Genomic DNA, 25,283 nt, shown 5'->3' with positions numbered 1-25,283 from the left:
AGAGTTCTTGTAAAAAGATTTTTCTTTTGAAAAGTAAAGAAAAAATTACTTTTCTTTTCAACAGAAATTTACATGTAATATTTGAATCATGCATTTAGAAAATCTCTTTTTGATGTGCTCGGTTTACATCAATAGTATCGTGAGACGATGTAATGTTTTTACTGTATTTTCGTTATTGATATTGATTTTCACCTGGATTTTAAATATCCCGATATATTTCAAGCAATATGGAAAATTCAAATCGTGCATTTGAATATTTAATTTTTAAGGCAATAATTCTATCAAATTTTTGGCATTTATTGCTATTGATTTCTCCATAGTTTTTAAAAACATTTTTCATACGATATTATTTATGACAACAATCTAATCTTGAACTGAAACACTCGTTTTTTGAGTTTGATTCGCGTGATTTCTTCGTAGATCTTTTTTACGCCAATTACTACTTTTGCCTTTATAGATGTCATGATTTTACATTTAAAATTTTTTTTTTTAATTGAGATAACATTTGCGATGGCGAGGAAGGAAATAACTTGTGCCCCCCCCTCCCACAACAAAATGCAAGAATATCACCCATAAGATTAGAATAAAATTTATTACATGTTCAATTAAAAAATTATAAAGTTTTTGTTATTTTAAATTAGTAACATATATGTTTGTTATTATTAAAAGTATCTTGCAGAAAGATATTAGTGCTAGAGAGTTTTGATGCAGGTAGCTTGAAAAAACTCTGCCACTGGATTATATACTTGAAAAACGAAAGCTAGCAGTCATTTTTTCTTTTTTATATTAAAAAAAAAAAGAAAAAAACAAGATAAAACCCAAAAATAGAATAATTAGAAATGTATGCAACCGTTCTTCATTATTATATCCATAATTTTTTATTTAGTAAAAGATGTAAAAACATAAGAAATGTTAAGCAAAAATAAAGTAGATCAATATTGTAAAATTTGTAATAAAAAATATTTATCAGGCAAATGCCTTAATTGGTCTGACCAAGATATTTTTGTTTGGAGATTTCCTTCTAGTTTTATTATCTAATTATGTTTTAACAGTAGGAAAAGTTAAGTATTAAAATTGTTGTTTAAGAACATCAATTTGCATTTATACTCACTCATATTTAGATTGCAGTGAAATCACAACTATGCATCTAGTAACTAAAGAAAAAAAGAAAAACTACCTATTTTATTTAAAAAATGAGTCATTTTTTATTCACCTTTTTTTTAAATAAATTAATCACCTTTTTTGAAGTTTTATTAATGTTCTTCTTTCCCTGTGTGTATTTATAAGAATATTAGCTTCAGTATTTCTCATTGAAGTGTAAAAAATAAAATTACAAAAATGAATTATTTTTCTCTAACTATTTTCAACATTCAGAAGTCTTTTTTTTCTTTTTTTTTTGAAAACCATAAATCAGCTAATTTTATTTAACTTCAAGTTATGAATATATGAGAAGCAAATTCTGAACTAGACTAAACATCACTCCAGAAATGTTGATTCAAATGTGTTACGAAATCTCATTAACAGTTCAGAATCGCAGCAACAGCATTACAGAGTTCTTGCAGAAAGGTTTTTTTTTTTTTTTTTGAAAAGTGAAGAAAAAATTACTTTTTTCTCCTGCAGAAATCTACATGTGATATTTGAACTATGCTTTTAGATAATCACTTTTTTACACCTCAAATATACGCCGATAGTATCGTAAATCGATGTAATATTTTGATTGTATTCACGGCAGTTATGGATATTGATTTTCATGATTATTTTAAATATATTTTAAATGGAACAATTGAATAGTGCATTTGAATATTTACTTTTTAAAGCAATAATTCTATGAAATTTTTAGCTGTTATTGCTATTGAATTCTCCATAGTTTTTATATCCAATATTTTTATATGATATTTATTACAACATCCTAATCTCGAAATGAAACAAGCATTTGAGGAGTCCGACTCGCATGATTTGATCTGCAATCTTTTTTCGGCGATTACTACTACAGATTTCAGGATTTTTAATTTTACATGTTTTTTATTGTGATGATTATTTACAAAATGCAAAGGAAATTATTTGTCCATCCCACCCCCAATAAAATGTGCGAATATCACCCATAATGTTAGAATAAAAAATTATTACATGTTCAATGATAATAATTTATACGAGTTTATTTGTAAACACAGCACTTTTGTTATTTCAAATTAGTAACATATATGTTTGTTATTATTAAAAATATCTTGCAGAAAGATATTAGTGCTAGAGAGTTTTGACGCAGATAGCTCAAAAAAATTCTGCCACAGGGCTCATTAGATAGTTAGCAATCTTTCTAACTTTAATGAACTTTTTTTATAAAATTAGGGTTCCACCAAACGAAGCTCAATCATTTTAATATTTCTACTGCCGAAAGAAATGGGAACGGCTGTTGCCACTTATTATTGAGTAATAAAGAACTGAATAATTTAATTTTTTATTCAGAAATATAAGATTGAGTGAGGGAAAAAAAAATCCAAATATTTTTTGTGCTTTTCAATCAGATTGGATTCATAGCACAAAGTATATCTTTCTTCATTTGTATAATAAACCTGCCTATCATAAATCACAAATCCTTAGACTTTGTTTTATTTTTCTAATTTATTCGCAACTGCATTTAAAAAACTATTGCAATATTATTCAGTGTTTTTCTTCCACTTTCAGATATTAATGAATGCAGTGAATTTTCCAATTGCAGCCATATTTGCAATAACACGCTTGGATCTTTCCAATGTTCTTGCAAACCTGGATTTCAGCTTCATTCTGACGGAAGATCTTGTTTTAGTGAGTTCCACATTCTTCTTTTGAGTATACCTCTCTTTTAAATGACCCTCATTACAGTGACCCTTCTATTATAATGACAGAAGGTTTGTTATTCCATAGACGCAATGTTTTTTTTAATGTCATTACCGTGACCCTTCCATTATAATGACAGAAGGTTTGTTATTCCATAGACACTATGTTTTTTTTAATGTCATTACAGTGACCCTTCCATTATAATGACAGAAGATTTGTTATTCCATAGACACAATGTTTTTTTTAAATGTCATTACAGTGAGCCTTCCATTATAATGACAGAAGGTTTGTTATTCCATAGACACAATGTTTTTTTTTAATGTCATTACAGTGACCCTTCCATTATAATGACAGAAGGTTTGTTATTCCATGGACACAATGTTTTTTTTTAATGTCATTACAGTGACCCTTCCATTATAATGGCAGAAGGTTTGTTATTCCATAGACACAATGGTTTTTTTTTAATGTCATTACAGTGACCCTTCCATTATAATGACAGAAGGTTTGTTCCATCAGGTTGTAGTCCTTCCAGAAGGTTGTAGTCCTTCATTGAAAAAAAGTTTCCACAAAATTATTTAATCCATTGTTTTCTTTGATATTACCTCTCTATAACTGTAAAACACTGTGAACGACCCCTTCTTTTCCTAAGTCTTAGGGGACCGTAATGGGATGCCTGCAAGTGACGTAGTGTGGGCATCTCCTGACTAAAACGAGCATCTGTTTACGTTAGCAGCTGTTCTTTCCATTCTATTTCGAGAAAGCCAAACCCATCAAGTTTCAATTCTGTTAAGTAACACATTATAAATTCTTTCACGAAGAATCGTTCTCAAAGGTTTAAAATTTTTCACTATGTGTTCACACAGAGACTTAACGCAATAACAGGCATGAAGCCATGTGGATTATAAATGAAATAATCTTGCATCTAAGTTGCCAGGTACACAAAACAATAATGTATCACGGTTACAATAGAATACATAAACAAATAATAAATCTAAGTTAAGTAAAAGAAGTTGAAGTTAAAGAATTATATTTCAATTAATTTGATGTGTGATATGGCTCTGTATTTATTTAACTTATCGTTCATTAACATTTTAACTTATGTGGAGAAACTTAGCTCAACTTTAATCAGGGGCGGATCCAGAAATTTTTCCTGGGGGATGGTCATAGACTCAGATTCCCCCACACACGCATGCAAAAAAAAAGTTTTTAAGAAAAAAAAAATTTTTTTCACATTTTTTTTGAAAAATAAAAAACGGGTTTTTAATGCTAGTCTTCTCATTTATTTTTATCATAATGAACAGTAGAACAATACATAAATAATTCAAGTATTCAAAATCTCTAAATAATAAATGTTATGTGTTTTTTAGAAACTTCGGCAAATCTGTCAATGATTTTTTTCAACGCAAGTTTCCCATCTTCACCTTTATACAATTTTTGGTTAAACCTGTTGAAGCGCACTTGGAGCGCTCGGCACACTTCAACATTATTAATGTTTACAATGAAACGATGACGAATTTCGTTTTAATCTTTTGGATTATGATTCTGAAAACAGTGAAGAACATAATTAGATATGGGTGACAACCAATTTTTCCGACCTACTTAGGTGTATATGCCCCCTTAAATAATTTTTAAAATATTTTATTTCTTTTCTAAACTATTAAAAAAATTATTATTTTAATTTTATTTTTTCAATTTTGGGGGGTCATGACCCCAACCACCCACTGGATCCGCCACTGACACCATTTTGCTGATAAAGATTAGCTGGCCCTGATGTCATAGGTCACAAGTGTGGGTACGGAAGGTCTTCTTCTTGAAGTGCAAGTTCCTAATTTATGGTCATTCATAATATAAGTAACATTTTTTTCAGGAAACTTATCAGTCATACGTTATGTCACAATAATCCCCTTTACTGTTTCTTTTTGACAAGTAAATTACTATGTTCTTTCCAAGTCAGGTGATTTGAAATCGTGACGTGATTGGTGAGACAACGCAATTAGCTTACTAAAATCAAGGTATCCGCACACCTGGAAAGTCATGAATTTCAGTATTGAACAAAATTTGTCATGAAATGTCATGATTTTTACAATTTTTTAAAAAAAATCATGGAAAGTCATGGATTTAGGTTGCCAAAAATCTAATTTTTATAATGAAATCCCCCCTCCCTCAATTTCATCATGTTCCAGATATCTGAATCCCTAACAAAATCACTACTCACAGTCATATTTTATTAGAATATAAAATGTCTTTATCATGTTCTTTTCAAAAAATGAAAGAAAAAACATTATTTCTAGAGCAAATTATCTTTTGAACTTCTGTGATTTAGGAATTTTTATTATTTATTTATCAATTTAAATTTCAAGCCCAGGCAAGCCAATCATTAACGATTTTTTTTTTCGAAATGAAAACAGACAAGTAAGGAGTATTTCTTTCCTTTCTGATGGACAAGAAAAGTATCTTTAGAATATAATTCTGTAGAAAAAAGAAAAAAATTGCTTTTTTATTTTTTCCCCCAGCTATTTTATAACTTCAACTCTTTCTTTTCTCTGTTTTTTAAATTTGAAATCTATAAATATAAAGATGCAGAGTATATAACAGATTTGGTTACACTTACCATTTCAATGAATGTTATTATAATGCTTTTTTAAATTTACTATGTTTTTGTCAGAGAAAATTGTAACTTCTTCAAGTCATAAAAAATTCTTGGAATTAGTTATGAAAAATCATGAAGAGACATGAATTTGAAAATCTAAAATGTAGCAGATACCCTGTAAAATTTAACAAACATAAATATGTAAGTAGTTATTACCTAATGCCCCACCACCACCAAATTGTGAATTCAGATTTTCAAACTTGAAATTGCTATTGATTATGTTGTTTCCAAATACGCTTAAAACAAGAAATTTCAAAAACCATTTCTTTTTCAGGAATTGCGGAAGAGTTAGTGAGCCATTGCAAAAAAGATAACGGGGGTTGCGAACAGAAATGTCAGGAAGATTCAAAAGGACCCATTTGCTCCTGTTTCAAAGGGTATAAACTCAAGGATGATAATAAATCCTGCGGAGGTATTTGTCAGTTAAGAAAGTATTATTTGTTCCTGTCTGACCATAAATCTGCAGGCTTTAATGTTCTATACTCTACAATGTTAAAAAAAAATAATGGAATGCCTTGAATAATTTTTTATTTAATGATTGGATTTCAGATACTAAGACTAAATCTTATCAGCTTGAGGGCTTCAACTTTATTCTGCAAATTAATTAATGAAGTGTGTAATTTTACCAACTAAAGTGTGTAATTTTATAATTTTTGTGCAATTTTATCAACTTTTATAAATTGAATATTTTTGACTATGTACAGGGTGTCTACAAAATACTGTTATAAACCCTGTGGTAGAATTTTTTTGAGCTATCTGCGACAAGCCTCTCTACCACTAATATCTTTCTGCAAAATACTTTTAATAATTACAAACATATATGTTACTCATTTAAGTGCTATGTTTACAAATAAAAACTGATTTTTTTATTTTTTAAATTGAACATGTAATAATTTTTTATTCTAATATGGGGGATATTCTCGCATTTCGTTAGAGGCAGGGGAAACGAACAAATTCTTTCTTTCTACGCATTTTATAAATAATCATCGCAATAAAAAAAATTAAAAATCATGAAATCTATAGTAGTAATTGCCGAAAAATGATCGGCGATGAAATCACAAGAATCGAACTCTCAATTGCATGTTTTGTTTCGAGTTTGGGTTATTGTAATAAATAATATCACATATAAAAAATATTGGATTTAAAAACCGTGGAGAAATCAATAGCAATAACTGCCAAAAATTCAAAAGAATCATTGCCTTAAAAAGTAAATATCAAAAGGCATGTTAAAAATTTTCCATGTTTAAAATATATCGGGATATTTGAAAACTATGAAAATCAGTAACTACCGAAATACAATCAAAACATTGCATCGATTTACGATATTATTGGCATAAATTGAACGTGTCGAAAAGGGATTATTTAATGGCATGATTCAAATACTACGTGTAAATTTCTATAAAAAAGAAAAGTAATTTTTTTTTTAAACTTTCCAAAAGAAAAATCTTTCTGCAAGAATTCTGTAACGTCCTGCAATTCTGCCACGAGGGTTACAAATATTGAATAATTTTATTTTTCAAACATTAAATAGAAAAGAACAAATATGATTAACACCATAAATGGAAGTTAACCTTGTAACTTTTTATTAAAATCTGCCACCATCTTTATTGATTTCTAAAGAGAATCTCGTACGCCATTGTTTGGTGGAAGCACAAATCATTTTGCAGGGTAATTCGTCCCATTCATACAATAAAAAAGCTCTGAGATAATCCGAACTTCTGTACTGCTATGCATTCACTTTAGAATCTAACATTCCCGAAACACAATAGTTTAAAGGATTTAGATCCAGTGAAAAAGGTGGCCGGTCTTCTTGCTTGATAACCTTCAGGCAATCGACACGAAGCCAAGTCTGTGTTGTTCCGGCTCAGTGCAATGGTGCAGAATCTTGCTAAAGTATCCAATCCTTTGCAAGATCTGCCATTATGTGTGATTGTTTCAATGAATGTGTAGGTGTTTTCTTAATCCTTAGGTGTTTTCTTAATCATGGTGCGTGGCGTTTTTAAAAGGTACTTATTTTCGTATTTAAAAAATCCTTAAAGGTGCTTTTTTCATTGGATGTTTTTAAAAACTGCCTAATTTTCCCTTTTTGAAAATGAGATTTTTTTCTTTACCGTGTCAATTTTCGCCGCATGTTATGCAAAAATGTGTGTTTCACATTGTTTTATTCAACTTTCTCACAATTCATTCAACCACAATCTATTTCAGCGTACCGTCGGTCCATAGCATATGAAAGCCCCCATCATTTTACAGGTTTGATGAAATACTTGCGAGTCCGCATGCGCGTATAGTGAGCTGGGTTCTGTGAGATTATTGCACTCTCACGTGCAACTCTTCTCCATGATATTCTCAATTTCAAGCTTCATTTTCCACTCTCTGAAATCTCTTGATCATATTTTAATGGCTAATATAATTTTAAAAAAAAAGAGTTAATCAAAAACTAGTTATTTTTATTATGATCGTGTAAAGTCTTTGAAAATTATTTTGCATCGCGTTAATGTATCTAGAGCTTAAAAATATTTTTTGAGTGCTCAAAAAGTACTTTAAAGGTGTTTGTTTTATGTTGCTAGATTTGGCTAGGCACCCTGTTAATAATTGAACAGCCACATTGTTTTTGTTTTATTACTTTGCCCGTGAAACATCTATTCAAAAGCATTTTAGTTCTTAATAAGTATCTCTTTTTAATGTTTTCTTTTCTTCAGATGTGGATGAGTGTGAAATAGAGAATGGAGGATGCGATCAAATGTGCCACAACACTAAAGGATCTTATTTCTGTTCCTGCTTGTCTGCCTATAGGCTTCTGGAAGATCAAAGAAAATGCGATATCAAGGGTACTCCTTTTTCTTATCCTAGTCCATTCATTCATACAGTTTTACTCTCTTAACAACGGGACACGCAGCTTGATGAGAGGGAGGGAATTGTATTAAGTGTGGTGCATTGATAGTTAACACTAAACATACCAACACTACCTATTTCTACCATAGCCGGTCAAATGACGGGACTTTATGTTTCTTGATCGAATCTACATAGCTGCCAACTCTACTGGATTTTCCAGTAGACTACTGGATTAAGCCAGTTTCTCCTGGTCTACTGGTTTCATTAAAATTCTCCTGGTTTTTATACATTTTAGAAAATTCTCTAATATTGAGAAAATTTCCTAAAAAAATCCGTATTGAAATAGAATTTTTGTACAGATTATTGCTTGCTTGCTTGAATATTTAAATAAGTATTAATAATTCATAATAATGCAAACCTCATTTATAAAAAATAGTTCAACACTTTTTTTTTTCTTCAAAAATGTTTAGCCTATTTTTATTCAGAACTCTATTTTTAATTTAATTAAAAAAATATTTTAACTATCTTTGATGAATTAAGTGCCTCTTACTATTCAAAATTCTGAGTAAACATAATACATAACATTTCAAGTATGTTTTATGTCAATCAGAAGTGGAAAATATTGCATTTTTTCTATTTTGATGACTATAAAAATTCCCTATGTTTAAAATATTTAGTACATACATCATGCAACAATTATCATGAAATTTTATATTTCGTAAAATCTACTGGATTTTTTCCTATCAGTGTTGGCAGCTATGAATCTATGAAGTATGGATGTTAGGACGGAAATAAGCTAAAAAAAAACTTTCTTATAATTAAACAAAATTGTATAATGCCAATTCTTATGTATTACAAATACAAGGAATAAGAATTTTTAATTCATTGCTCAACGCATTTTTAACATATACGGGGGTTTCCATTGTACATTTTCCGCCGTGATTTCCTTCTAATTGTTATTGTTTGCATAATTCCTATAATTATAAGAAGATATAAGAAATATAACTCTTGTAATTATTCTTATAGTATTATTTCTTCTAAGAACTTGTGCTGTCTGGATCATTTCGACATTTTTCTGGGTAAAAAGTATCAGTTAGTTAGGAATGAAGTAAAACTATCAAAATAAAACATAAGCTACTTACCAAAATGTTAGGTACTTTCTCGAAATTTGAATTCACAGTTATTCCGATTGAACTAACTACACAACAGTCTTTGCAAAAATGGGCAACTAATTGAATGCAATACGTAGAACGCGCATTGCATCGTCATTTCTGATCCGATAACCTTATAAAGCAATAAATTGTGCTCTCGGTCAAATGGGGGTTGAAGTAGGTATACGATAGGTATTATTCGAAGCAAACAAAATACAAAAAATAAAAAATAATGGAATATTAACTGTATGTAATGGTTAGAAAAAGTCATGAAGACAAATGTGCAAAAACAAGATGATAAGCTCATTTTCAATGCGAAATTTCTTAAACGGTCATTTGACTGGTTATGATATGTTTAGTGTTAATAATATAGACTCGTCTAAAGACGTTTTTTAAGAGTAAACTTTTTTCGGAAAATAAAATTAATTAAAATAAACTTATTAAAAAATATTAAACTTTTTGTTTTGGATATTGAAATGTTTTTGTTTACATTTTGGTCATAATTAAAATCAATTAACAACAAAAACTTAATAAATTGCATAATTCTGTAAATAGTGGTTGTTAAATCAAGGCACGAACAAGATTTTTTTTTTAAACATTTGTTTCAATACGAAAATGCAGGAAAAATACTGAGTCATTTCAAATTCTGTTTATCTACTTTAAAGTGTAGAAAAAAAGTAAATTTAGGTGACTCATGAAGGTTTAGTTGCTGAAATTTTTTCTTTAAATTTCAAAACATCAAAATGTAAACAAAGTTGTGATGCCACAATGGACATTATATGTTTCCTAGTTTTTAAAATTTCTTAAATTTATTTATTTTTAATTTTTAATCCTTTTTAATCGAAATTTAGTTAAATGCCTGTGTATAAATATTTGATACTTTTTATGCAATTTGCTTTAAGTTATTAAAGGAAAATAATATAATAGAAAAAGATTTATAAAATTTGAGGCTCCATAACTCAATGAACAACAAAAGTGAATACATTATCCTTAATTACAGTAAATATGCGTTTAATACTGATAAATTATGTTTTTGCACAAGGATAAATAATGCAATATTAAAAATAATAATAAACTTTTTAATACTGGGTGCATAGCATTTTTAAAAAGTGCTTATTTTTTTGTTGTAAAATCTGGCTACGCGCCCTGTAATAAAATAAAAACTTTTCTTTATTCTGTTTCTTCTTACAAAATTAACATTTTATTTTTCACACTATTTTTTTTTAAATTGTGACATAATTTGTATAAAAGGGTTTTGGACAGGACGGTTTAATCCAAGGATTAATCCATTCTGTCCTAAACTGTGCCAACTCTGAGTCAAACTGAAACTTATTTTAGTTCAAACCAAATGAAAGTGAGCGAAGATTATTTTTTATTTAAGAAAAATTGAATGGTTGTGAAAATGCTTTTGTGTTTTATTCTGATTGTTTGATTTTCAGAAGACGAGAGCGATCTGGGTCCAGAAAGAGGAGATTTTCCTGAAATTGAGTATGTGGCATACAGAGAAAAACAGAGGAAGAAACAGGGAACCCTTAGTGACACACCCTCACACTTGTCTTCCACAGGTGACACAAAATCTATTTTGTTGACAAAAATTATGACTTTTCTCTTTAAAAAATTGGATTTATGTGATTATATATATAAAAATTAGATTTTTTAATTTATTTTTTTCGTTTTTTTTTTTAAGCATTTAACAGCCAAATCGTCATTTAAGTGTATCATATGTTTAAGTGTATTAATAATACTTAATATTTTTTTTAACAAATAATATAGCTAAAATAATTAATATTCCTTACTAATATTCTTGTTTCATTATTCCAAACTAATCACTAAATATATAAAATTATAGTTATTTTTAAACAAACTAAACGTCATAAGTCAGGGAGGCAATCTGTGTCATTTAGATATCTAATAAGTGCAGATTAGGTTAGATCAGAATACATTAAGAAAATAAACAGATTAAAAAAAATTTAAGCTCATAAAGGATATAAATTAATGTTTATTGATAAACAAAGACTAACAAAAAAACTGTAAAAAAGCTTGCTTTTTTCCCACGACAAGTTTTTACCAATAGCTGGATCCATATTTCTTCATTTTTTTAATTGACTGAACAATAGGAAGGCTGAATAGTCGTGAGTCTGCAGTTTTTTATGTATGCATGTATATTGAATCTTCGTTAAATCTCTGTCTGAAAATTGAAATTTAAGTGTTCAGCTTTGAGTGTTCATTTTTTGAATCCGATGTCTAGGATGCAAACCAGGATCCTTTGGACCAGACTGTGTCTTTAATTGTCAGCAATGTAAAAATGGTGGATATTGCAGCCCTGATAAATTCAGTTGCATTTGCCAATTAGGCTTCACCGGCATACTCTGCAACATTCCCTGTCCGCAAGTAAGTCTTCTTTTTAAATAAAGAGAGCCTATTTTTTTTTAATAAGATACTATTTTTAAAAAATCCATTTGTTCTTATAGATACTTTTACATATTTTTTCAGCTTATAATATTGTAATAATTATTTACTATCACAATTATTAATTGTCTTATCAGGGTCATTATGGTGCTGAATGCCAAAGTCGCTGCCATTGTCGAAAGGAGGAACTATGCGATCCTGTTAGGGGACATTGTTTTTGTCCTTATGGACAGGACAAGAAAGGACGCTGTAAGACTGGTTGTCCTCAAGGTCAGTTTAAAAAAAGTATCTTAAAATAATTCAAATTTTTTAAGGTACTTTATGAAGGAACTGTCGTTAATCTTCATTTGAATTCTTCAATTAAATACAGTAAAAGCTCAATGTAAGTGCTTGATTATGAAGAATGTTAAAGTTACCATCAAAGGGCTTAATACTTAGGATACAAAAATTGCTTGTTTATAGAAGGTTAAATATTACATTTCCACTATTGTCACAAAATTGTTTTAGGTGTTTGAGTCAGTAATATTATACAAAAAAAATTTTGATGGAAGACTTTTTTAGTTCACAGTGAAGCAAAAATAAAAAACTGTTTCCTTCTTACAATTTTAGCCTCTTATTTTTTAATAAAGCATTGTTGGAGAACCCCGGTGGCTCTTTGCACTCTCGTGCCACAGGTCTTTGGTTTGATCCTTGGGCTGGACTAGGTTGACTCAGCCATGAGTGGGTCGATAAAATGAGTACCGAGCATGCTTGAGGACTAAACACCACTGGGGGTTCCGCATTCAACTGACCCCTCAATTTGAACATCTGCTCTTGGACCCCAAGCCGAGCCATTACGGGCTGTCGCGCCACTGAGCTTTAGTTTAGTTCGGCGACCACCAGTGTTTTCATCATAGAAAAAAAATGGGTGAGAATTTCTCACCCTTTCTCAAAAACAGGGTGAGNGTTCGGCGACCACAGGCTAAATCAAATTCTTCATTACAAAAGAAAGGTTTTGCTATTTTCATAAGAATGCACCTTTTGTTAATCCCATATTTACCCTTATTTCCCTTGTGTTAATCCCATATTTCCGTAATTGATAAATTACTATTAAAATGTGTTAGATAAATAAATGCTAAAAGAGTTTTTTCTATTTTGATTGATAATAAAATAAAAAGTCTCTATCTTTGTCAATCCTGTTTAAAATGACGATCTCACGCATTCAACTAACGTCGGTAACGTCACGGTCTACTGGGCTCGACCAATTTTCATTTTCTTTTGTTCGTTCACGAGTGGATCTTGGCATCATTTGTTATCTGTTAAATGAGAATATGTAAGTTTCTGTTAAAGCCGATTATTTTGTAATCTTTCTTTTGGTTTCTCATTTGTCACTCTGTTTGTGAGGTTATGTCTACCAGATTAATATGCTTTTAAAATAAATCGATTACTATGGAAACTTTCTTTGTCTCGTTGACGTACAGATACAATGATATTCTGCGACAATCTCGGATGTTAATATCAACATTTACGATGACGTCATATAGTATTGTAGTGCATTTCCTTTTTCTTTTGATTCGAAAACTCATTCAAACATACCTCTCGAAGGCATTTTTGCCTTTCAATAAAGTGCAGAGTTATGTATTTCAGTCTACAATCTGTAGGTAAAAGTAGTACAGTCAAACCCCGCTACAGTGAACCTTCAAGGGATCGAAATTTCGGTTTACTATAACCGGGAGTTCACTATATCCGTTCAGCAAACAATTTTAACTAATAGTCCGAACTCCTTTAGAATTTTATTATACGTTATTTTTATTATACATTATTTATTTATATACATTATTTTTTTATTACACATTATTTAAAAAAATGACCAATGAAATGAAATACAGAAATGACGGAAAAATAATACGTAGTAACAAATAATGTGATAACTTGCTTTTATTTTTTATTACTCTTCGTCTTGTGTACAAAAAAAATTGTAATCTTTAGCTGATGCAGGGAAAAATTTGTCCATACATCTGCCTGGGTAGGCCTTTGTTTAGGGATGGAGAAGTGTGATAAAAGAAGCTAACAGGAGAAAATGCTTATCACAGCATTCCACTCTTATAGATGGTTTTAAAAATCAGTATAAGTATTTATTTTGATGTAGACTTTTCAAAATTATTAAGAAAAATGACGAAAAAAAATTAGTCGAAGACAGAAAAAAGTTCATAATATCCAACTTCCTCACTTTTTTAGTTCACTATATCCATAAAAAATAACATATGTGTATAGCAAGGCACAGGACTGAGCATTTCGTCCACTATATCCGGGAGTTCACTATAACCCGTGTTCACTATAGCCGGGTTTGACTTTATATAGTTGTAGTGTGTCTATCACTAGAAAAATACAGTTCCAATTCACTTGCATGTAAGACATGCTAACACAACTCTATGTAGGGTTACCTTTTCATAGATGAGGGCTGACATTGTCGATATCTACTCTCCTCACATTGGTGACCTGTCGACATGATGTGAACACGCCTAACTTGACAGTAACGTCCACTTCGATCTGAACACGCCTACATCGATGGATGATCCACATTGAACAGTTGACTTGTGACCTGCGATATTATCCACGGCGCTGTTGCTACTCAGTCTTGATCACGCAACGTACAACATATTCACTCGACTGCTAATGGCAACACAGGAGTGATCACGACCGTTAACTTTATACAGTACTCAAAAGTACGATGATCTTAATACAGCTCTCCCGGCCTCTCACAAAACAGCAAGGAATCAACCAGTGGTATACGTTCATCGAATTCCATCACTATAATTCTGGTGGAGATGTACTGTAGTGTATCTACCACTACAAAAATACAATTCCAATTCCCTAGTATATAAGACATGTTAATTCCATTCTATGTAGGGTTACCTTTTCATAGAAGAAGGCTGACATTGTCGATAACTCCTCTCCCCCTTATATAGTGTAGATAGTTTAAATAATTGTTGTTCAAACTGTAAGAGAATGAAGTAACTATGTCTATAATAATTTTCATAGTCTTTTTCTTTTTTAAGCTATTTTAATAATGAATATGTGTATTTGCTTTTAACAACGTGTTTATGTTATCATTTAATCAGGAAAGTATGGGGAAGGTTGTGAGAAGAGGTGTCCCAAATCCTGTCCCACAAGACACTGTCATGGAGTTCATGGGTTTTGTATTTGCCCACCTGGACGAAGGGGCACTAAGTGCAACAAGCAGTGCAAAGGACACACTTATGGATCTAATTGCCAGATGAAGTGTCGCTGTCTTTGGAACAACACTGAAAAGTGTGACTCTCTGGTAATTTAGCCTTTCTTTCATTCTTTGTACTTAGATTTATGCATAATCTTCTTGAGTTTTTTTTTATTTTTTACAATTTACAATCACAGTGTTGAACATTTCATTCATTTACAGACAACGGAATCCTTTACACACTTGACAGCAAATAGCAACGCACATATATAACCTTGAACTTAATACAGCTCTCACCACAAGCGCTCAAAATGGGCTTTCGCAAATATGGCAATTAGTGATATCCATCCATCGAATCCCATCCCTGTTAAAATTCTTGCGAGGGAGTATTGTGGCTTAACTACCACTACAATTATTAAACATCAATTCACTAATACATATGTTGACTCCAATCAATCTTGAGGTACCTTTTGATAGTTTTGATAGGTGAAGGTTGACCTGGTTGATTTTTACTCTCCCTACAGTATTTATATATATATATATATGTGTGTGTATATAACGGTCGTTGAACAGCAGACCCAATTTTGGGTTTATGATTACTAATGTTCAACCCTGTGGCCATGTCATTTTGAACCCAATCCAGAAGACAAGGGAATTCCTGGATCAGTACCCCCAGAAGTATAATTTGTTATGGGAACATGGAGGACTTTGAAACTCGACAGATTTAACGTGCACCAGTCCCTCATTTACTGTGCAGGGAGACTTTGGCCGGCATGGCCAAACCTCTTGACCACGACCTCTTGGACATGGTCCCAGTGCCCTACCAACCAGGCTATTGCAGCCCCCACTGTATGTTGCTATATATTAAGCGACCCAATCTGCATAACTACAAATTGTATAATTTAAGCTGCTTTTGGCTGAAGATTATTTGGCAAAGGTATATTATTTGTTTTAATCTGGTGCACTAGCTATGAAGACTAAGGTAAAACAAGACGGATGAGCGATTGTACTATATCTTTATGGGTATGACAATCAGAAATTTTTTTAACAGAGTGGATAAGCGATTTATTTGATTTAGCTTTATCACATACTTGAGTTTTTCTATCTATTGATTTATATTTAAGAAAAAGAAATCTCTAGAATGTGATATAAACAACAAAATTGGAATCTGCAGTATGACGAGTGATTTAAATGAATGAGTTTATTTATATTTACTTTTAATACTAAAGCAAGAAACTTAAATAGAGGATTTGTATCAGTTCATTTTAACTTAGTTATTATTATTATTGGACACTCTACCTTTTTAATAAAATCCAAGTAAAATTTGAAAGCATAAACTATTAATTATGTTTTGTTTATAAACTGATAGTTTATAGATTTAAAATTTGATCTATATATTTTTTAAATATTTTAAATTTAATCAGTTTCTAAGGTCTGTTTCATTCATAAAATGGAAACAGCTCAAGATTTAAGTATAAATAAATATTTTGTTTAATACCACTGCACCAGTATAATTTTTTGTGTACAAAATATACAAATGAAACATTATATACCAGACGTTATTAATTATATAGCTTTGGTACAATTGTAAAAAAAAATGCTCTATATTGTTATTAATAATATGCAAATTAGACAAAGAAAAACAACAATTTTTTTTGAAAGATAAAATGAAGAAATATAAGAATTTTGTGAGAAAGAAAAAATTTGGAAAAGCACAGCATTTAGCAAAATATGAAAATATGAATGTTACTTTATACTTCTTTTAAAATGCATTAATGAAAAGGATAGAAATATAGTTTTAATCTGAACTGAAGCACTGTGGTTATTCTGACAGTTTTATTACGCATAAACAACTGGTGCTCGGTTTTATTAACTGTATCACAAGTCAAAATAAAGATTGTCTTTGTTTTATATATTTTTTAAATGAGATTTATTTAAAGTCAACTTTTATTCAAAAAGCTTCTGCAGATCTTCAAAACTTGTAAAATTAGAAACAATTATTTATTTTATTTATTTATTTATTGAAGTATTTGAGCAATTTAGACTTTTAACATAAAATTTTTTAATAGTTCCTTATTCATGCATAAGAGTTTAAAAAAGTATGAGAACAAGTTGTTTAACTTTTTTGTTATAATTAAGCTTTTTCATAAATGTTTTTTGTGATAGATTCAAGTATTTTTGTTTTGAATTTAATAATTTAAATTTTCATTATTTTCTTGCTATTTTCATCTTGCTGAAATTTGCATTATACATTAGTTTTTAGCTGTGAAACAAAAATAAAAGGTATATTGATTTCTCATTTAATAATTATCACACTTATATTTTCTTAAATGAAATTTGTTTTAACTTTTCAATAGTGTTTCCAATAGTATTTTAAAATTTCTGCTACTTTTTAATGTTTCAGCATTATTTAACAATTTATATTTGTATAAGGGTGCTAAAACATTATTTTACAATGAATTTAAAAAAAAAAAAGTCGAAGAATGCCATTTAAATCTGACAAGATGAAAAAATAATTTTTAAATTTAAATGGTAAATAATAGTACACATCAACTAAATTTGATTTAAATATTTTACCGTTTTTTCATAGATACAGTTTTCATATCATTACATTAAGATTAATTAGATAATTGACGGATTTAAAATATCTTTAATATTTAATCAAAGCTCATGGATGGTTGGAACAGCTGCGTAAATTGTGTCAAACTGCTACAAAACAAAATGTCTGTTCAATGCAGTTTTTTTCTTCAAAATTCAATTTAAATAAAGAAGTATAAAAACTGAAGTAAAGACTTTAATATAAATTGATAAGTGTTTGATATTAATTTATCACACTTTTTTGTTACATTTCAATCAATTTTCAAAAACAGTTAAAATTTCTTTTAAATTAATGAAGTGATAAAACAAATAGGAATATTCTTATGTACTGATTTAAAAAATTACAAAATACCAATATTAACCCTTAATTATATTTTTTCAGGATTATTCAATATTAATGTATCTTTCTTAATGTTATTCACTTTGAATCGAAAGAAATATTTTCCTAAATAATCAGAAATGATCTGGAAAAAATCCGGATTTCTGTATTTTGCACTAACCACGATCCGGAAGATTCCAGAAATCCAAGGTCCAAAAGTTTTAAGAAATCATCAATCACATTTATACATTAGAATTAATTATGAAATATTCGAACTAGAACTTATGCTTTGTATTTTTTTCTGGTAGAATGATAAATGTGGTTAGAGATAAAAATAAACTTATTAATACTTATTCATTTCAATTATGCTGCTTATAAATTATTTAGAATTTTATGTTTTGAAAATATCAATAATTTAAATCTATAAAGACATTTTTTAAAATGTATCATTAATGATTTTACTCAAGAAATTTTCAGGATTTTTGAGTTGGGCTCACAATCACCCTTGAATAATAATCCCTTTCAAAAAGAAGTCAAGAGCAGTGCAGCGTTTTTTTAAAAATAAAGCAAAGTTAAAAAAGTAAGCAAAAGCAGTGACTGCGAAGAAAGGTTGCTCTGTAGGTAAAAAAGCACAACTAATTGTGTCCTGAATCGTACAGTTACGCATTCACTAACAGTTATTAGAATCTGCTAAAACTTTCCATGGATTTATTATTGCTACATTTTCATGAACTTTCTGCTGAACAAAATTTTTAAATCTAAATTTCCACCACTTTCTGACTAGTTAGAGCGCTCAAATATTTGCTCAATCATGAAAGTTACCCTTTTTTTTAATAATTCAATTTTATTTATTTACTCTATAGATGTAAGCAAGCAAAATTAACTACTAACAATCACCGTTAATTATTATTAATAATGAGTATTAGCATATTTTGTCATCTTTAATCAAAGTGCCATCATCTCAATAAAAGTACTTCAGGTGTATATGTGTGCATTTTGTTTGTTGTATTCATGCATGTTTCCTTTTTCATTTGTCTTTCTTATAGTCATATTTTTCTATATGTAACATTTGTTTTGAGCTTTTAAATTCCTCCTAGATTGATTTAATTTGTTCCCAGACAGGACAGTGTCACTGCAGGAAAGGATTTACAGGAAGATATTGTGAAATAAGCTGTGATGGAGACCTGGCTGACTGCATGCTACAAGGTTAAAAAAACAGCACTTTTCTTTCATATTTGCATACTGAGTGTTTAGAAACATTTCAGCATGAAAACGACAAAGATAAAATCCATTTTTTCCCTTCCATTTTCAACTAGCAGTAAAAAACAAAAAACAGTGCTTTATTTTCTTTACATCAAGGCAAATTGTTCTCAAACATTTAACTCTGCAATGTTTCTCAAAGTTTTTTATTATTTAATTTTCTTAATTTTTTTTCTTCCAACAGTTCAATGTTGTCAAGAACAATCCAGAATTTTGTAATCAATATGGTCATCACTGTGCAGTGACCACCGTCACTGCTCACGCACTCTGGTATTGATCTGAAATTGCTTACAGCCACCTCCTAATACAGGGTTGCCACTCCACAGGGAAAACCTGGAAAATATAGGGAATTTAAAAATTCGCCTAAAATAACATGGAAAATGCAGGGAATTTAGATTTTTTCTTTACCAGTTGGGAAAATACAGGGAATTTTGTTTCTCATTTTGTCTTTTAAAGAATGGTGACCTCTCAACATGTAATCTATGGGATATTTCAGCTATACTAAACTATTTCATTTACTATAGCATTATTTCAGTATGTTTAGCTGTTTTCCAGCAATTAAATCTAATTAATATAGTTATCCCAATATAGCTCATATAAGAACAGGGCAATTGTCGTTTCCTCTTAAAATAGTGTGTATAATATGTACAGGGAATTTTTTTTCTCCAGATTTGAGTTTCAACCCTGTGATATGACACCCCAGTTCTTCACAATGACAATTCACTTGCCGAATAGTAATTGTAAAGAAAATAAACGTCATTAATTTTATTTAACAGTACTAAATTTCATTTAATAAATACCCCAGGAAATTTAAAAAATGAGTTTAATTATAGAATAAAATATAATGTCTTATATAAATTGAATGTAAATAATTTCTTAAAATATCAATACAAAAAAACGTATCTGTGCTATTAGAAAACATTACAATGTATATTCATGTCAACATTTTAGAATTACTTGTGTTTTACTTATTTGTGACATATGCCTCAATAGGTTTGTTTTGGTCGACTCTCGAAATGATTTATATTAACTTCTAATGCTACATTCAATAATTCAGTAAAATTTTAATCTATATTTTTGGTCAAGTTATGAAGGTTTTAGAGTAGCCTTCAATAATATCCCTAGGGACATTTAACAAACAAAATACCCGATTACAAAAATTTTGTTACCTTTTATTACGCAGGATAAATTCGGTCATTTAAAATCAAACTCAACTTAGATAGGTGGTCAACTTGATAGCTTTCACTTTATTTTTCTGTCATAACTGACAAAACAATTTCATAAATAAATCATTGATACGCTTTTCTTTTCTTTTTTTAATTGATTGTCGTTTACTAAGGGGCAGATTTTGGGCTCATGGCTACAACAGAAGTTGTGCAACATTAGCTTCTTTCTGTTTATCACACAACATATTTAGTTAACACATCCGAGTGAAATATATACCAATATCCCATTGAATTGTGTTTATCACTATTGAAATCGTCAGTTTTTTCTTTTTTTCATCTCTTCTGTGAATTAATCAGAAGCAGTATTTTCTAGGTTGAGATTATGAAGGGAAAAAGATGTGTAATTATTCTATGTTTTCAGATGGAGTTCCAGTAGTTGTTTGTGAAGAAGGTTTTTACGGTCGAAATTGTGACAGACCGTGCGAGTGTGTGAATGCCATTTCCTGCGATATTGTCTCTGGAGAATGCCAGTGCTTTCCTGGGTGGACAGGACGTCGTTGCGACAAAGGTTTGCACTTTTCAATTTACTGGAATGCATTTATTCACCATATCCGGTAGTTCAAAACATGTTTTTCTTACCCACACAACAAAACTTTTTTTTCTCTGTTATTCAATTTATAAATGTGAAGAAAAAAAATTGCATAATTTATGCAAATAGAAAAGAGCAGACAAGAAATTGTTATATTTTGTTAAATTTATAAAGGTTTGTGCCATTTTCAAGAGCATCGATTTTATTTAAGGAATTGCAAGAGACAGATATAAAAAGATTTTCAATCTGATCTGTTATCTCTCTTATCTGTTTACTAAATAGCTGCCAACTCTATGGGATTTTGCCAGTTTCTCCTGGTCTACTGGTTTAATTAAAATTCTCTTAGTTTTTGTACAGATTATTGTTTGCTTGCTAGAGTATTTAAATAAGTATTGCAAAGACATAATGAAGTGAACCTCATTTATAAAAATCCTGTACTAAAGAAAAAAAAGTAACATGTCAGCAAAAATTCTAACCGAACTTTAAATGTTTCATGGTTTTATGAAAACTCTTTAGTAGGCTTTTATCAAGAACTGTTTTATAAAGTAATTTTTCTTGGGCGAGATCATTTTGATAGTTGCCTGTATGCTTTCTGACCATAAGTATATTTGATCTCCCGTGGACATGACGCCACCCTCTCATTGTCTTCTAAATTGATCTAATTGGTTAAGAGTTTGATTATCTCTTAAATATATATTACAATGGTAAAAACACATGCCTTAAAAATTGATGAAACATGTCTTTATTCAATATAAAGTGTCCTGCTTTTCTATTCCAGAATGTGAGAGGGGTTTCTATGGAGAAAAGTGTGAGCAGAAGTGTACATCATGCATCCATTGCAGTAGAGTGAACGGAGAATGTATCTGCCCTCCCGGATTCCACGGATCACAATGTCGGGAGAGTACGTTTTGCATGTAAAAGTACCCAAAACATTTTCCTTTAAAAAGTCTTTTTTGCTCCTTTATATCAATTACAGTAGGAAGAGAGAAAAAAAATAGGGCAACTTTATGCAAGGTTCAAATTGAGGATAAGGTATTACTACATATGAATCATTTTGCTTTTATAAGCTGAGGATTGCTCATAGCAACAGAACTATATTACTTCCAGCCACAGCAATTTTTTTATTATTTATTTATTTTTATAAAAATTTGTGAAATCGTATGTGGTGAAAACGGAGATTAGGAATCTCATATAAAATTGAACTGTACACTATTTTTTCCTAAAATATATAGTTTTGGTTTAGGGATCAAATTTAATTTTTAAGATTTTCTTAAAATCAAAGGTCAGTTTTAAACAATTTTCAATTTAAAATCTTAAAATTTGCAAATGTATAATGATTTTATGCATGTAAATACTATAAAAAAACTAGTAAAAATTTCCCACTAGAACTGCCAAGTTTTTAAAAGGTGCTTTTTGAGATGTGTTCTTAAGTTGAATAATAAATAAGGCTGTCTTTTTAATTTGAAGACTGCCTTTTTCCACAACTTCACTCAAAAATTAAGCTCAGAATCTCAGAAAATATTTTATAAAGAAGCTAAAACTAAAGGTAACTAAATTTTTAAAATGTATGTTTGAAAAGTAGCAAAAATTGTTATTCAATGTTCTAATTAAACTGGGAAATAAATTGTTTGTTACATTTATACAAATACTTGCTCTTGCCTGATTCGGGTGTGGAGATTTCATATCTGAAATTAGTTTTGTTCCTGAAAGCTACAGATTTTTTTTACAACATTTTTGGTATATTTTTTATGTTGTCAAAATGTGCAACTTTAAAGGGAGCGAGGGCACATCATCAAGATTAAAATTGCATTGGAACCCATGCCTGAAACATTGTATATGTTGCAAGGGGTGCCTCCCCGTTATGGATTGTTTCTTCGTGTGCTTTTGAACAGGTCATAAAAAGGAAGTGAAGGATTTGAAATCAGCGATGTCAAAATATTCGAGATCCGTTAAAAAATCTAATGCAACAGAAAACAAAAATAAATTTGTTCCCATTGTTATTCATCTCATATTTTAACATGTGATTTCATAAATTCTATTTTCTTCCAGGATGTCCGCCAAATAAATTTGGAGTGAACTGCAAACACCGTTGCAAATGTTCCAACAATGCCACTTGTGACTTCAGGAACGGATATTGTTTGTGTTCCAACGGATATACTGGAAGTCGTTGCGAGCAAAGTAAGTGTGTCTAACTGTTGATGAATTGTTAGTAGGGTTTCAAGTTCGTTGTGCAAATTTTAACAGTGATTTCCGCAAATTATTCTTGTTTTTCTCAAATCCTCTAATTTTCCGAAATGCTACAATTTCCACTAAAATTGTTTAAAATGGGAGTTTTAAAATTTTACATTTACATTTTAATAACAATAAGTGCTTTTATGAAGTTTCAAAATTGATAAATTGACAACTGATAAATATTTAGGATAATAGATCAATTGCCAAATGATATGAGTCTAGCTCAGATAATTCAAATTCTGTCAAGTAAGGATCCCATATCATGTAATAAGACTACAAGGGGGAGAAATTTAACTAATCTCCTTTAACCAGAAAATTTACTGAAATGAGAGATGACACTGGGCATTGCATTTCTAAATCCTTTGTGTTGTTGGTTTATTCGAGTAAGTGATGATTCTGTTCATTTTAATAAATGTTCATTTTAATAATTTGGTTAATTCTGTTCATTTTAATAAAAATATTAATATTGTATATTATATTATATAGTTTTTTTCAAATCTTTTATGTGCTTTCATTTCGTTATTTGTGCCATATGCCCATGGCTTTAAGTGCATACAATATATATTTTTTTGTATTTTGTTCCTACAAACTTTTCTACTTTTTTTTTCAAATCTTCTGCAAAATGTCTCCTTTTTTTCCCTTGCTAGACTTTGAACTGTTAGTGATTAGGTAATATGTTTTATTCTTTATGTTCACAGCCTGTCCCAGTGGATGGTACGGACATCAGTGCACAAAGAGATGCCGATGTCTTAACGAAGGCCAATGCGACCACACAACTGGAAAATGCATCTGTCTTCCTGGCTTTATGGGTCAACAATGCGAGAAAAGTAACTTCCATTTTTGTTCTTTAAATTAATTTTATTTAAGTTGCAATTTATAATGGATAATGAAATAGTTAAATTGATATTTTTTAAAGGAAGGCAGTGAATAGCGTCTCAAAAATATAGATAAGTAGTATATATTTTTGATATTGCCTAAAAGACTGAGCATTATCATAATGTAAAATTAACGTATTTAACATAAACATATTTGTGGTAAAGAATAAAGAGTTATAAATTGATTTTTGTTTTCGATTTTGTTGCGACAGTGAATTAATGAGTCTTACATTAGTGATGAAATAAAAAGTTAGCCATTACATTGATTGTTAAGAAAAGAATAAAATATTTTATAATTGGTTTCTTTTAATTAAAATTTGCTTAAGAATGATTCAAAAAAATATGTTTAAGAAATTAAAGAAATTTTAAAAGCTAGGAAATATGTAATCCCTATTGTGGCCATCACAATATATATATATAATAATTCTCCTTTTTCGTACCTTGCCTAAAAACATAATGTATTATATTCAATGCTGTAACTTCCTTAATTGCTGTTTTCATGTATACAAAAAAAAATTTAAAAAATGTGAAGGTGATTCATTAAAAAGTTCATTAATTGCTCATTGCTGTTTTTTTTTATTAATAAAACACTTTTCTGTTGAGATTTTGAAAGGATTGGATTATTAATACTCTTCATTTATAATAGTGTGTGAATCTGGTAAATTTGGGAAAAATTGTTCCCAAGAATGTGATTGTGATGGCAATAGATGTGATTCTGTGCTTGGACGATGCATCTGCCCACCAGGAAGGACAGGAAATAAATGTCAGAGCGGTAAGTGACCATTTAATTTCTATATAAAAATACTTTGAAAGTTTTTGCTATGGAATGAGTTACAAGTTTCAAAACTGGGAGAATGATAAAATGAAAGAAGAAATTTCGACTGAGCCTTCAAATGTTCAGCTCTGTATAAAAGTAATGAATAGCATTTTATTTTGGGTTGTTTCAGTTTTTCATGCAGCTTCTTTTGTAGCGGTTCGCAATATTTAATATAGTACAGTAAAATTTCGCTGCAACAATATTTTGGGGACCAAATAAATTTATTGTTGTAGGATATATTATTATATCGAGGGTCTACATACTTTGGGGACACAATAAGTTTTTTTTTTAAAAATTTTAATGTTATATATGTATTAACTATAAATCTAATTATATATTACATAAAAATTTAATTTGCGGAGTGTTGATTATGGT

The 25,283-nt window shown here is 29.8% G+C and overlaps 1 protein-coding gene across 1 annotated transcript in view; it reads left to right on the top strand.

Annotated features, from left to right (window-relative positions):
* The window catches only part of LOC107451551 (multiple epidermal growth factor-like domains protein 6), a 221,065-nt gene that overhangs the window by 185,917 nt on the left and 9,865 nt on the right, over positions 1–25,283 (top strand). The window contains exons 23-35 of the mRNA XM_071187042.1: positions 2,683–2,802; positions 5,739–5,876; positions 8,164–8,292; positions 10,887–11,012; positions 11,696–11,838; positions 11,994–12,126; positions 14,958–15,160; positions 19,088–19,175; positions 20,817–20,963; positions 21,763–21,885; positions 23,034–23,162; positions 23,915–24,043; positions 24,738–24,863. Of these exons, the coding sequence (XP_071043143.1) occupies positions 2,683–2,802; positions 5,739–5,876; positions 8,164–8,292; positions 10,887–11,012; positions 11,696–11,838; positions 11,994–12,126; positions 14,958–15,160; positions 19,088–19,175; positions 20,817–20,963; positions 21,763–21,885; positions 23,034–23,162; positions 23,915–24,043; positions 24,738–24,863 (1,734 nt within the window). The remainder of the gene's footprint in view (positions 1–2,682; positions 2,803–5,738; positions 5,877–8,163; positions 8,293–10,886; positions 11,013–11,695; positions 11,839–11,993; positions 12,127–14,957; positions 15,161–19,087; positions 19,176–20,816; positions 20,964–21,762; positions 21,886–23,033; positions 23,163–23,914; positions 24,044–24,737; positions 24,864–25,283) is intronic.

The sequence above is a fragment of the Parasteatoda tepidariorum genome, chromosome 10 (assembly GCF_043381705.1).
Source record: "Parasteatoda tepidariorum isolate YZ-2023 chromosome 10, CAS_Ptep_4.0, whole genome shotgun sequence".
Lineage (NCBI taxonomy): Eukaryota > Metazoa > Arthropoda > Arachnida > Araneae > Theridiidae > Parasteatoda > Parasteatoda tepidariorum.
Note: the sequence above shows the minus strand (reverse complement) of the source record. Positions and strands in the feature narration are given on the sequence as shown.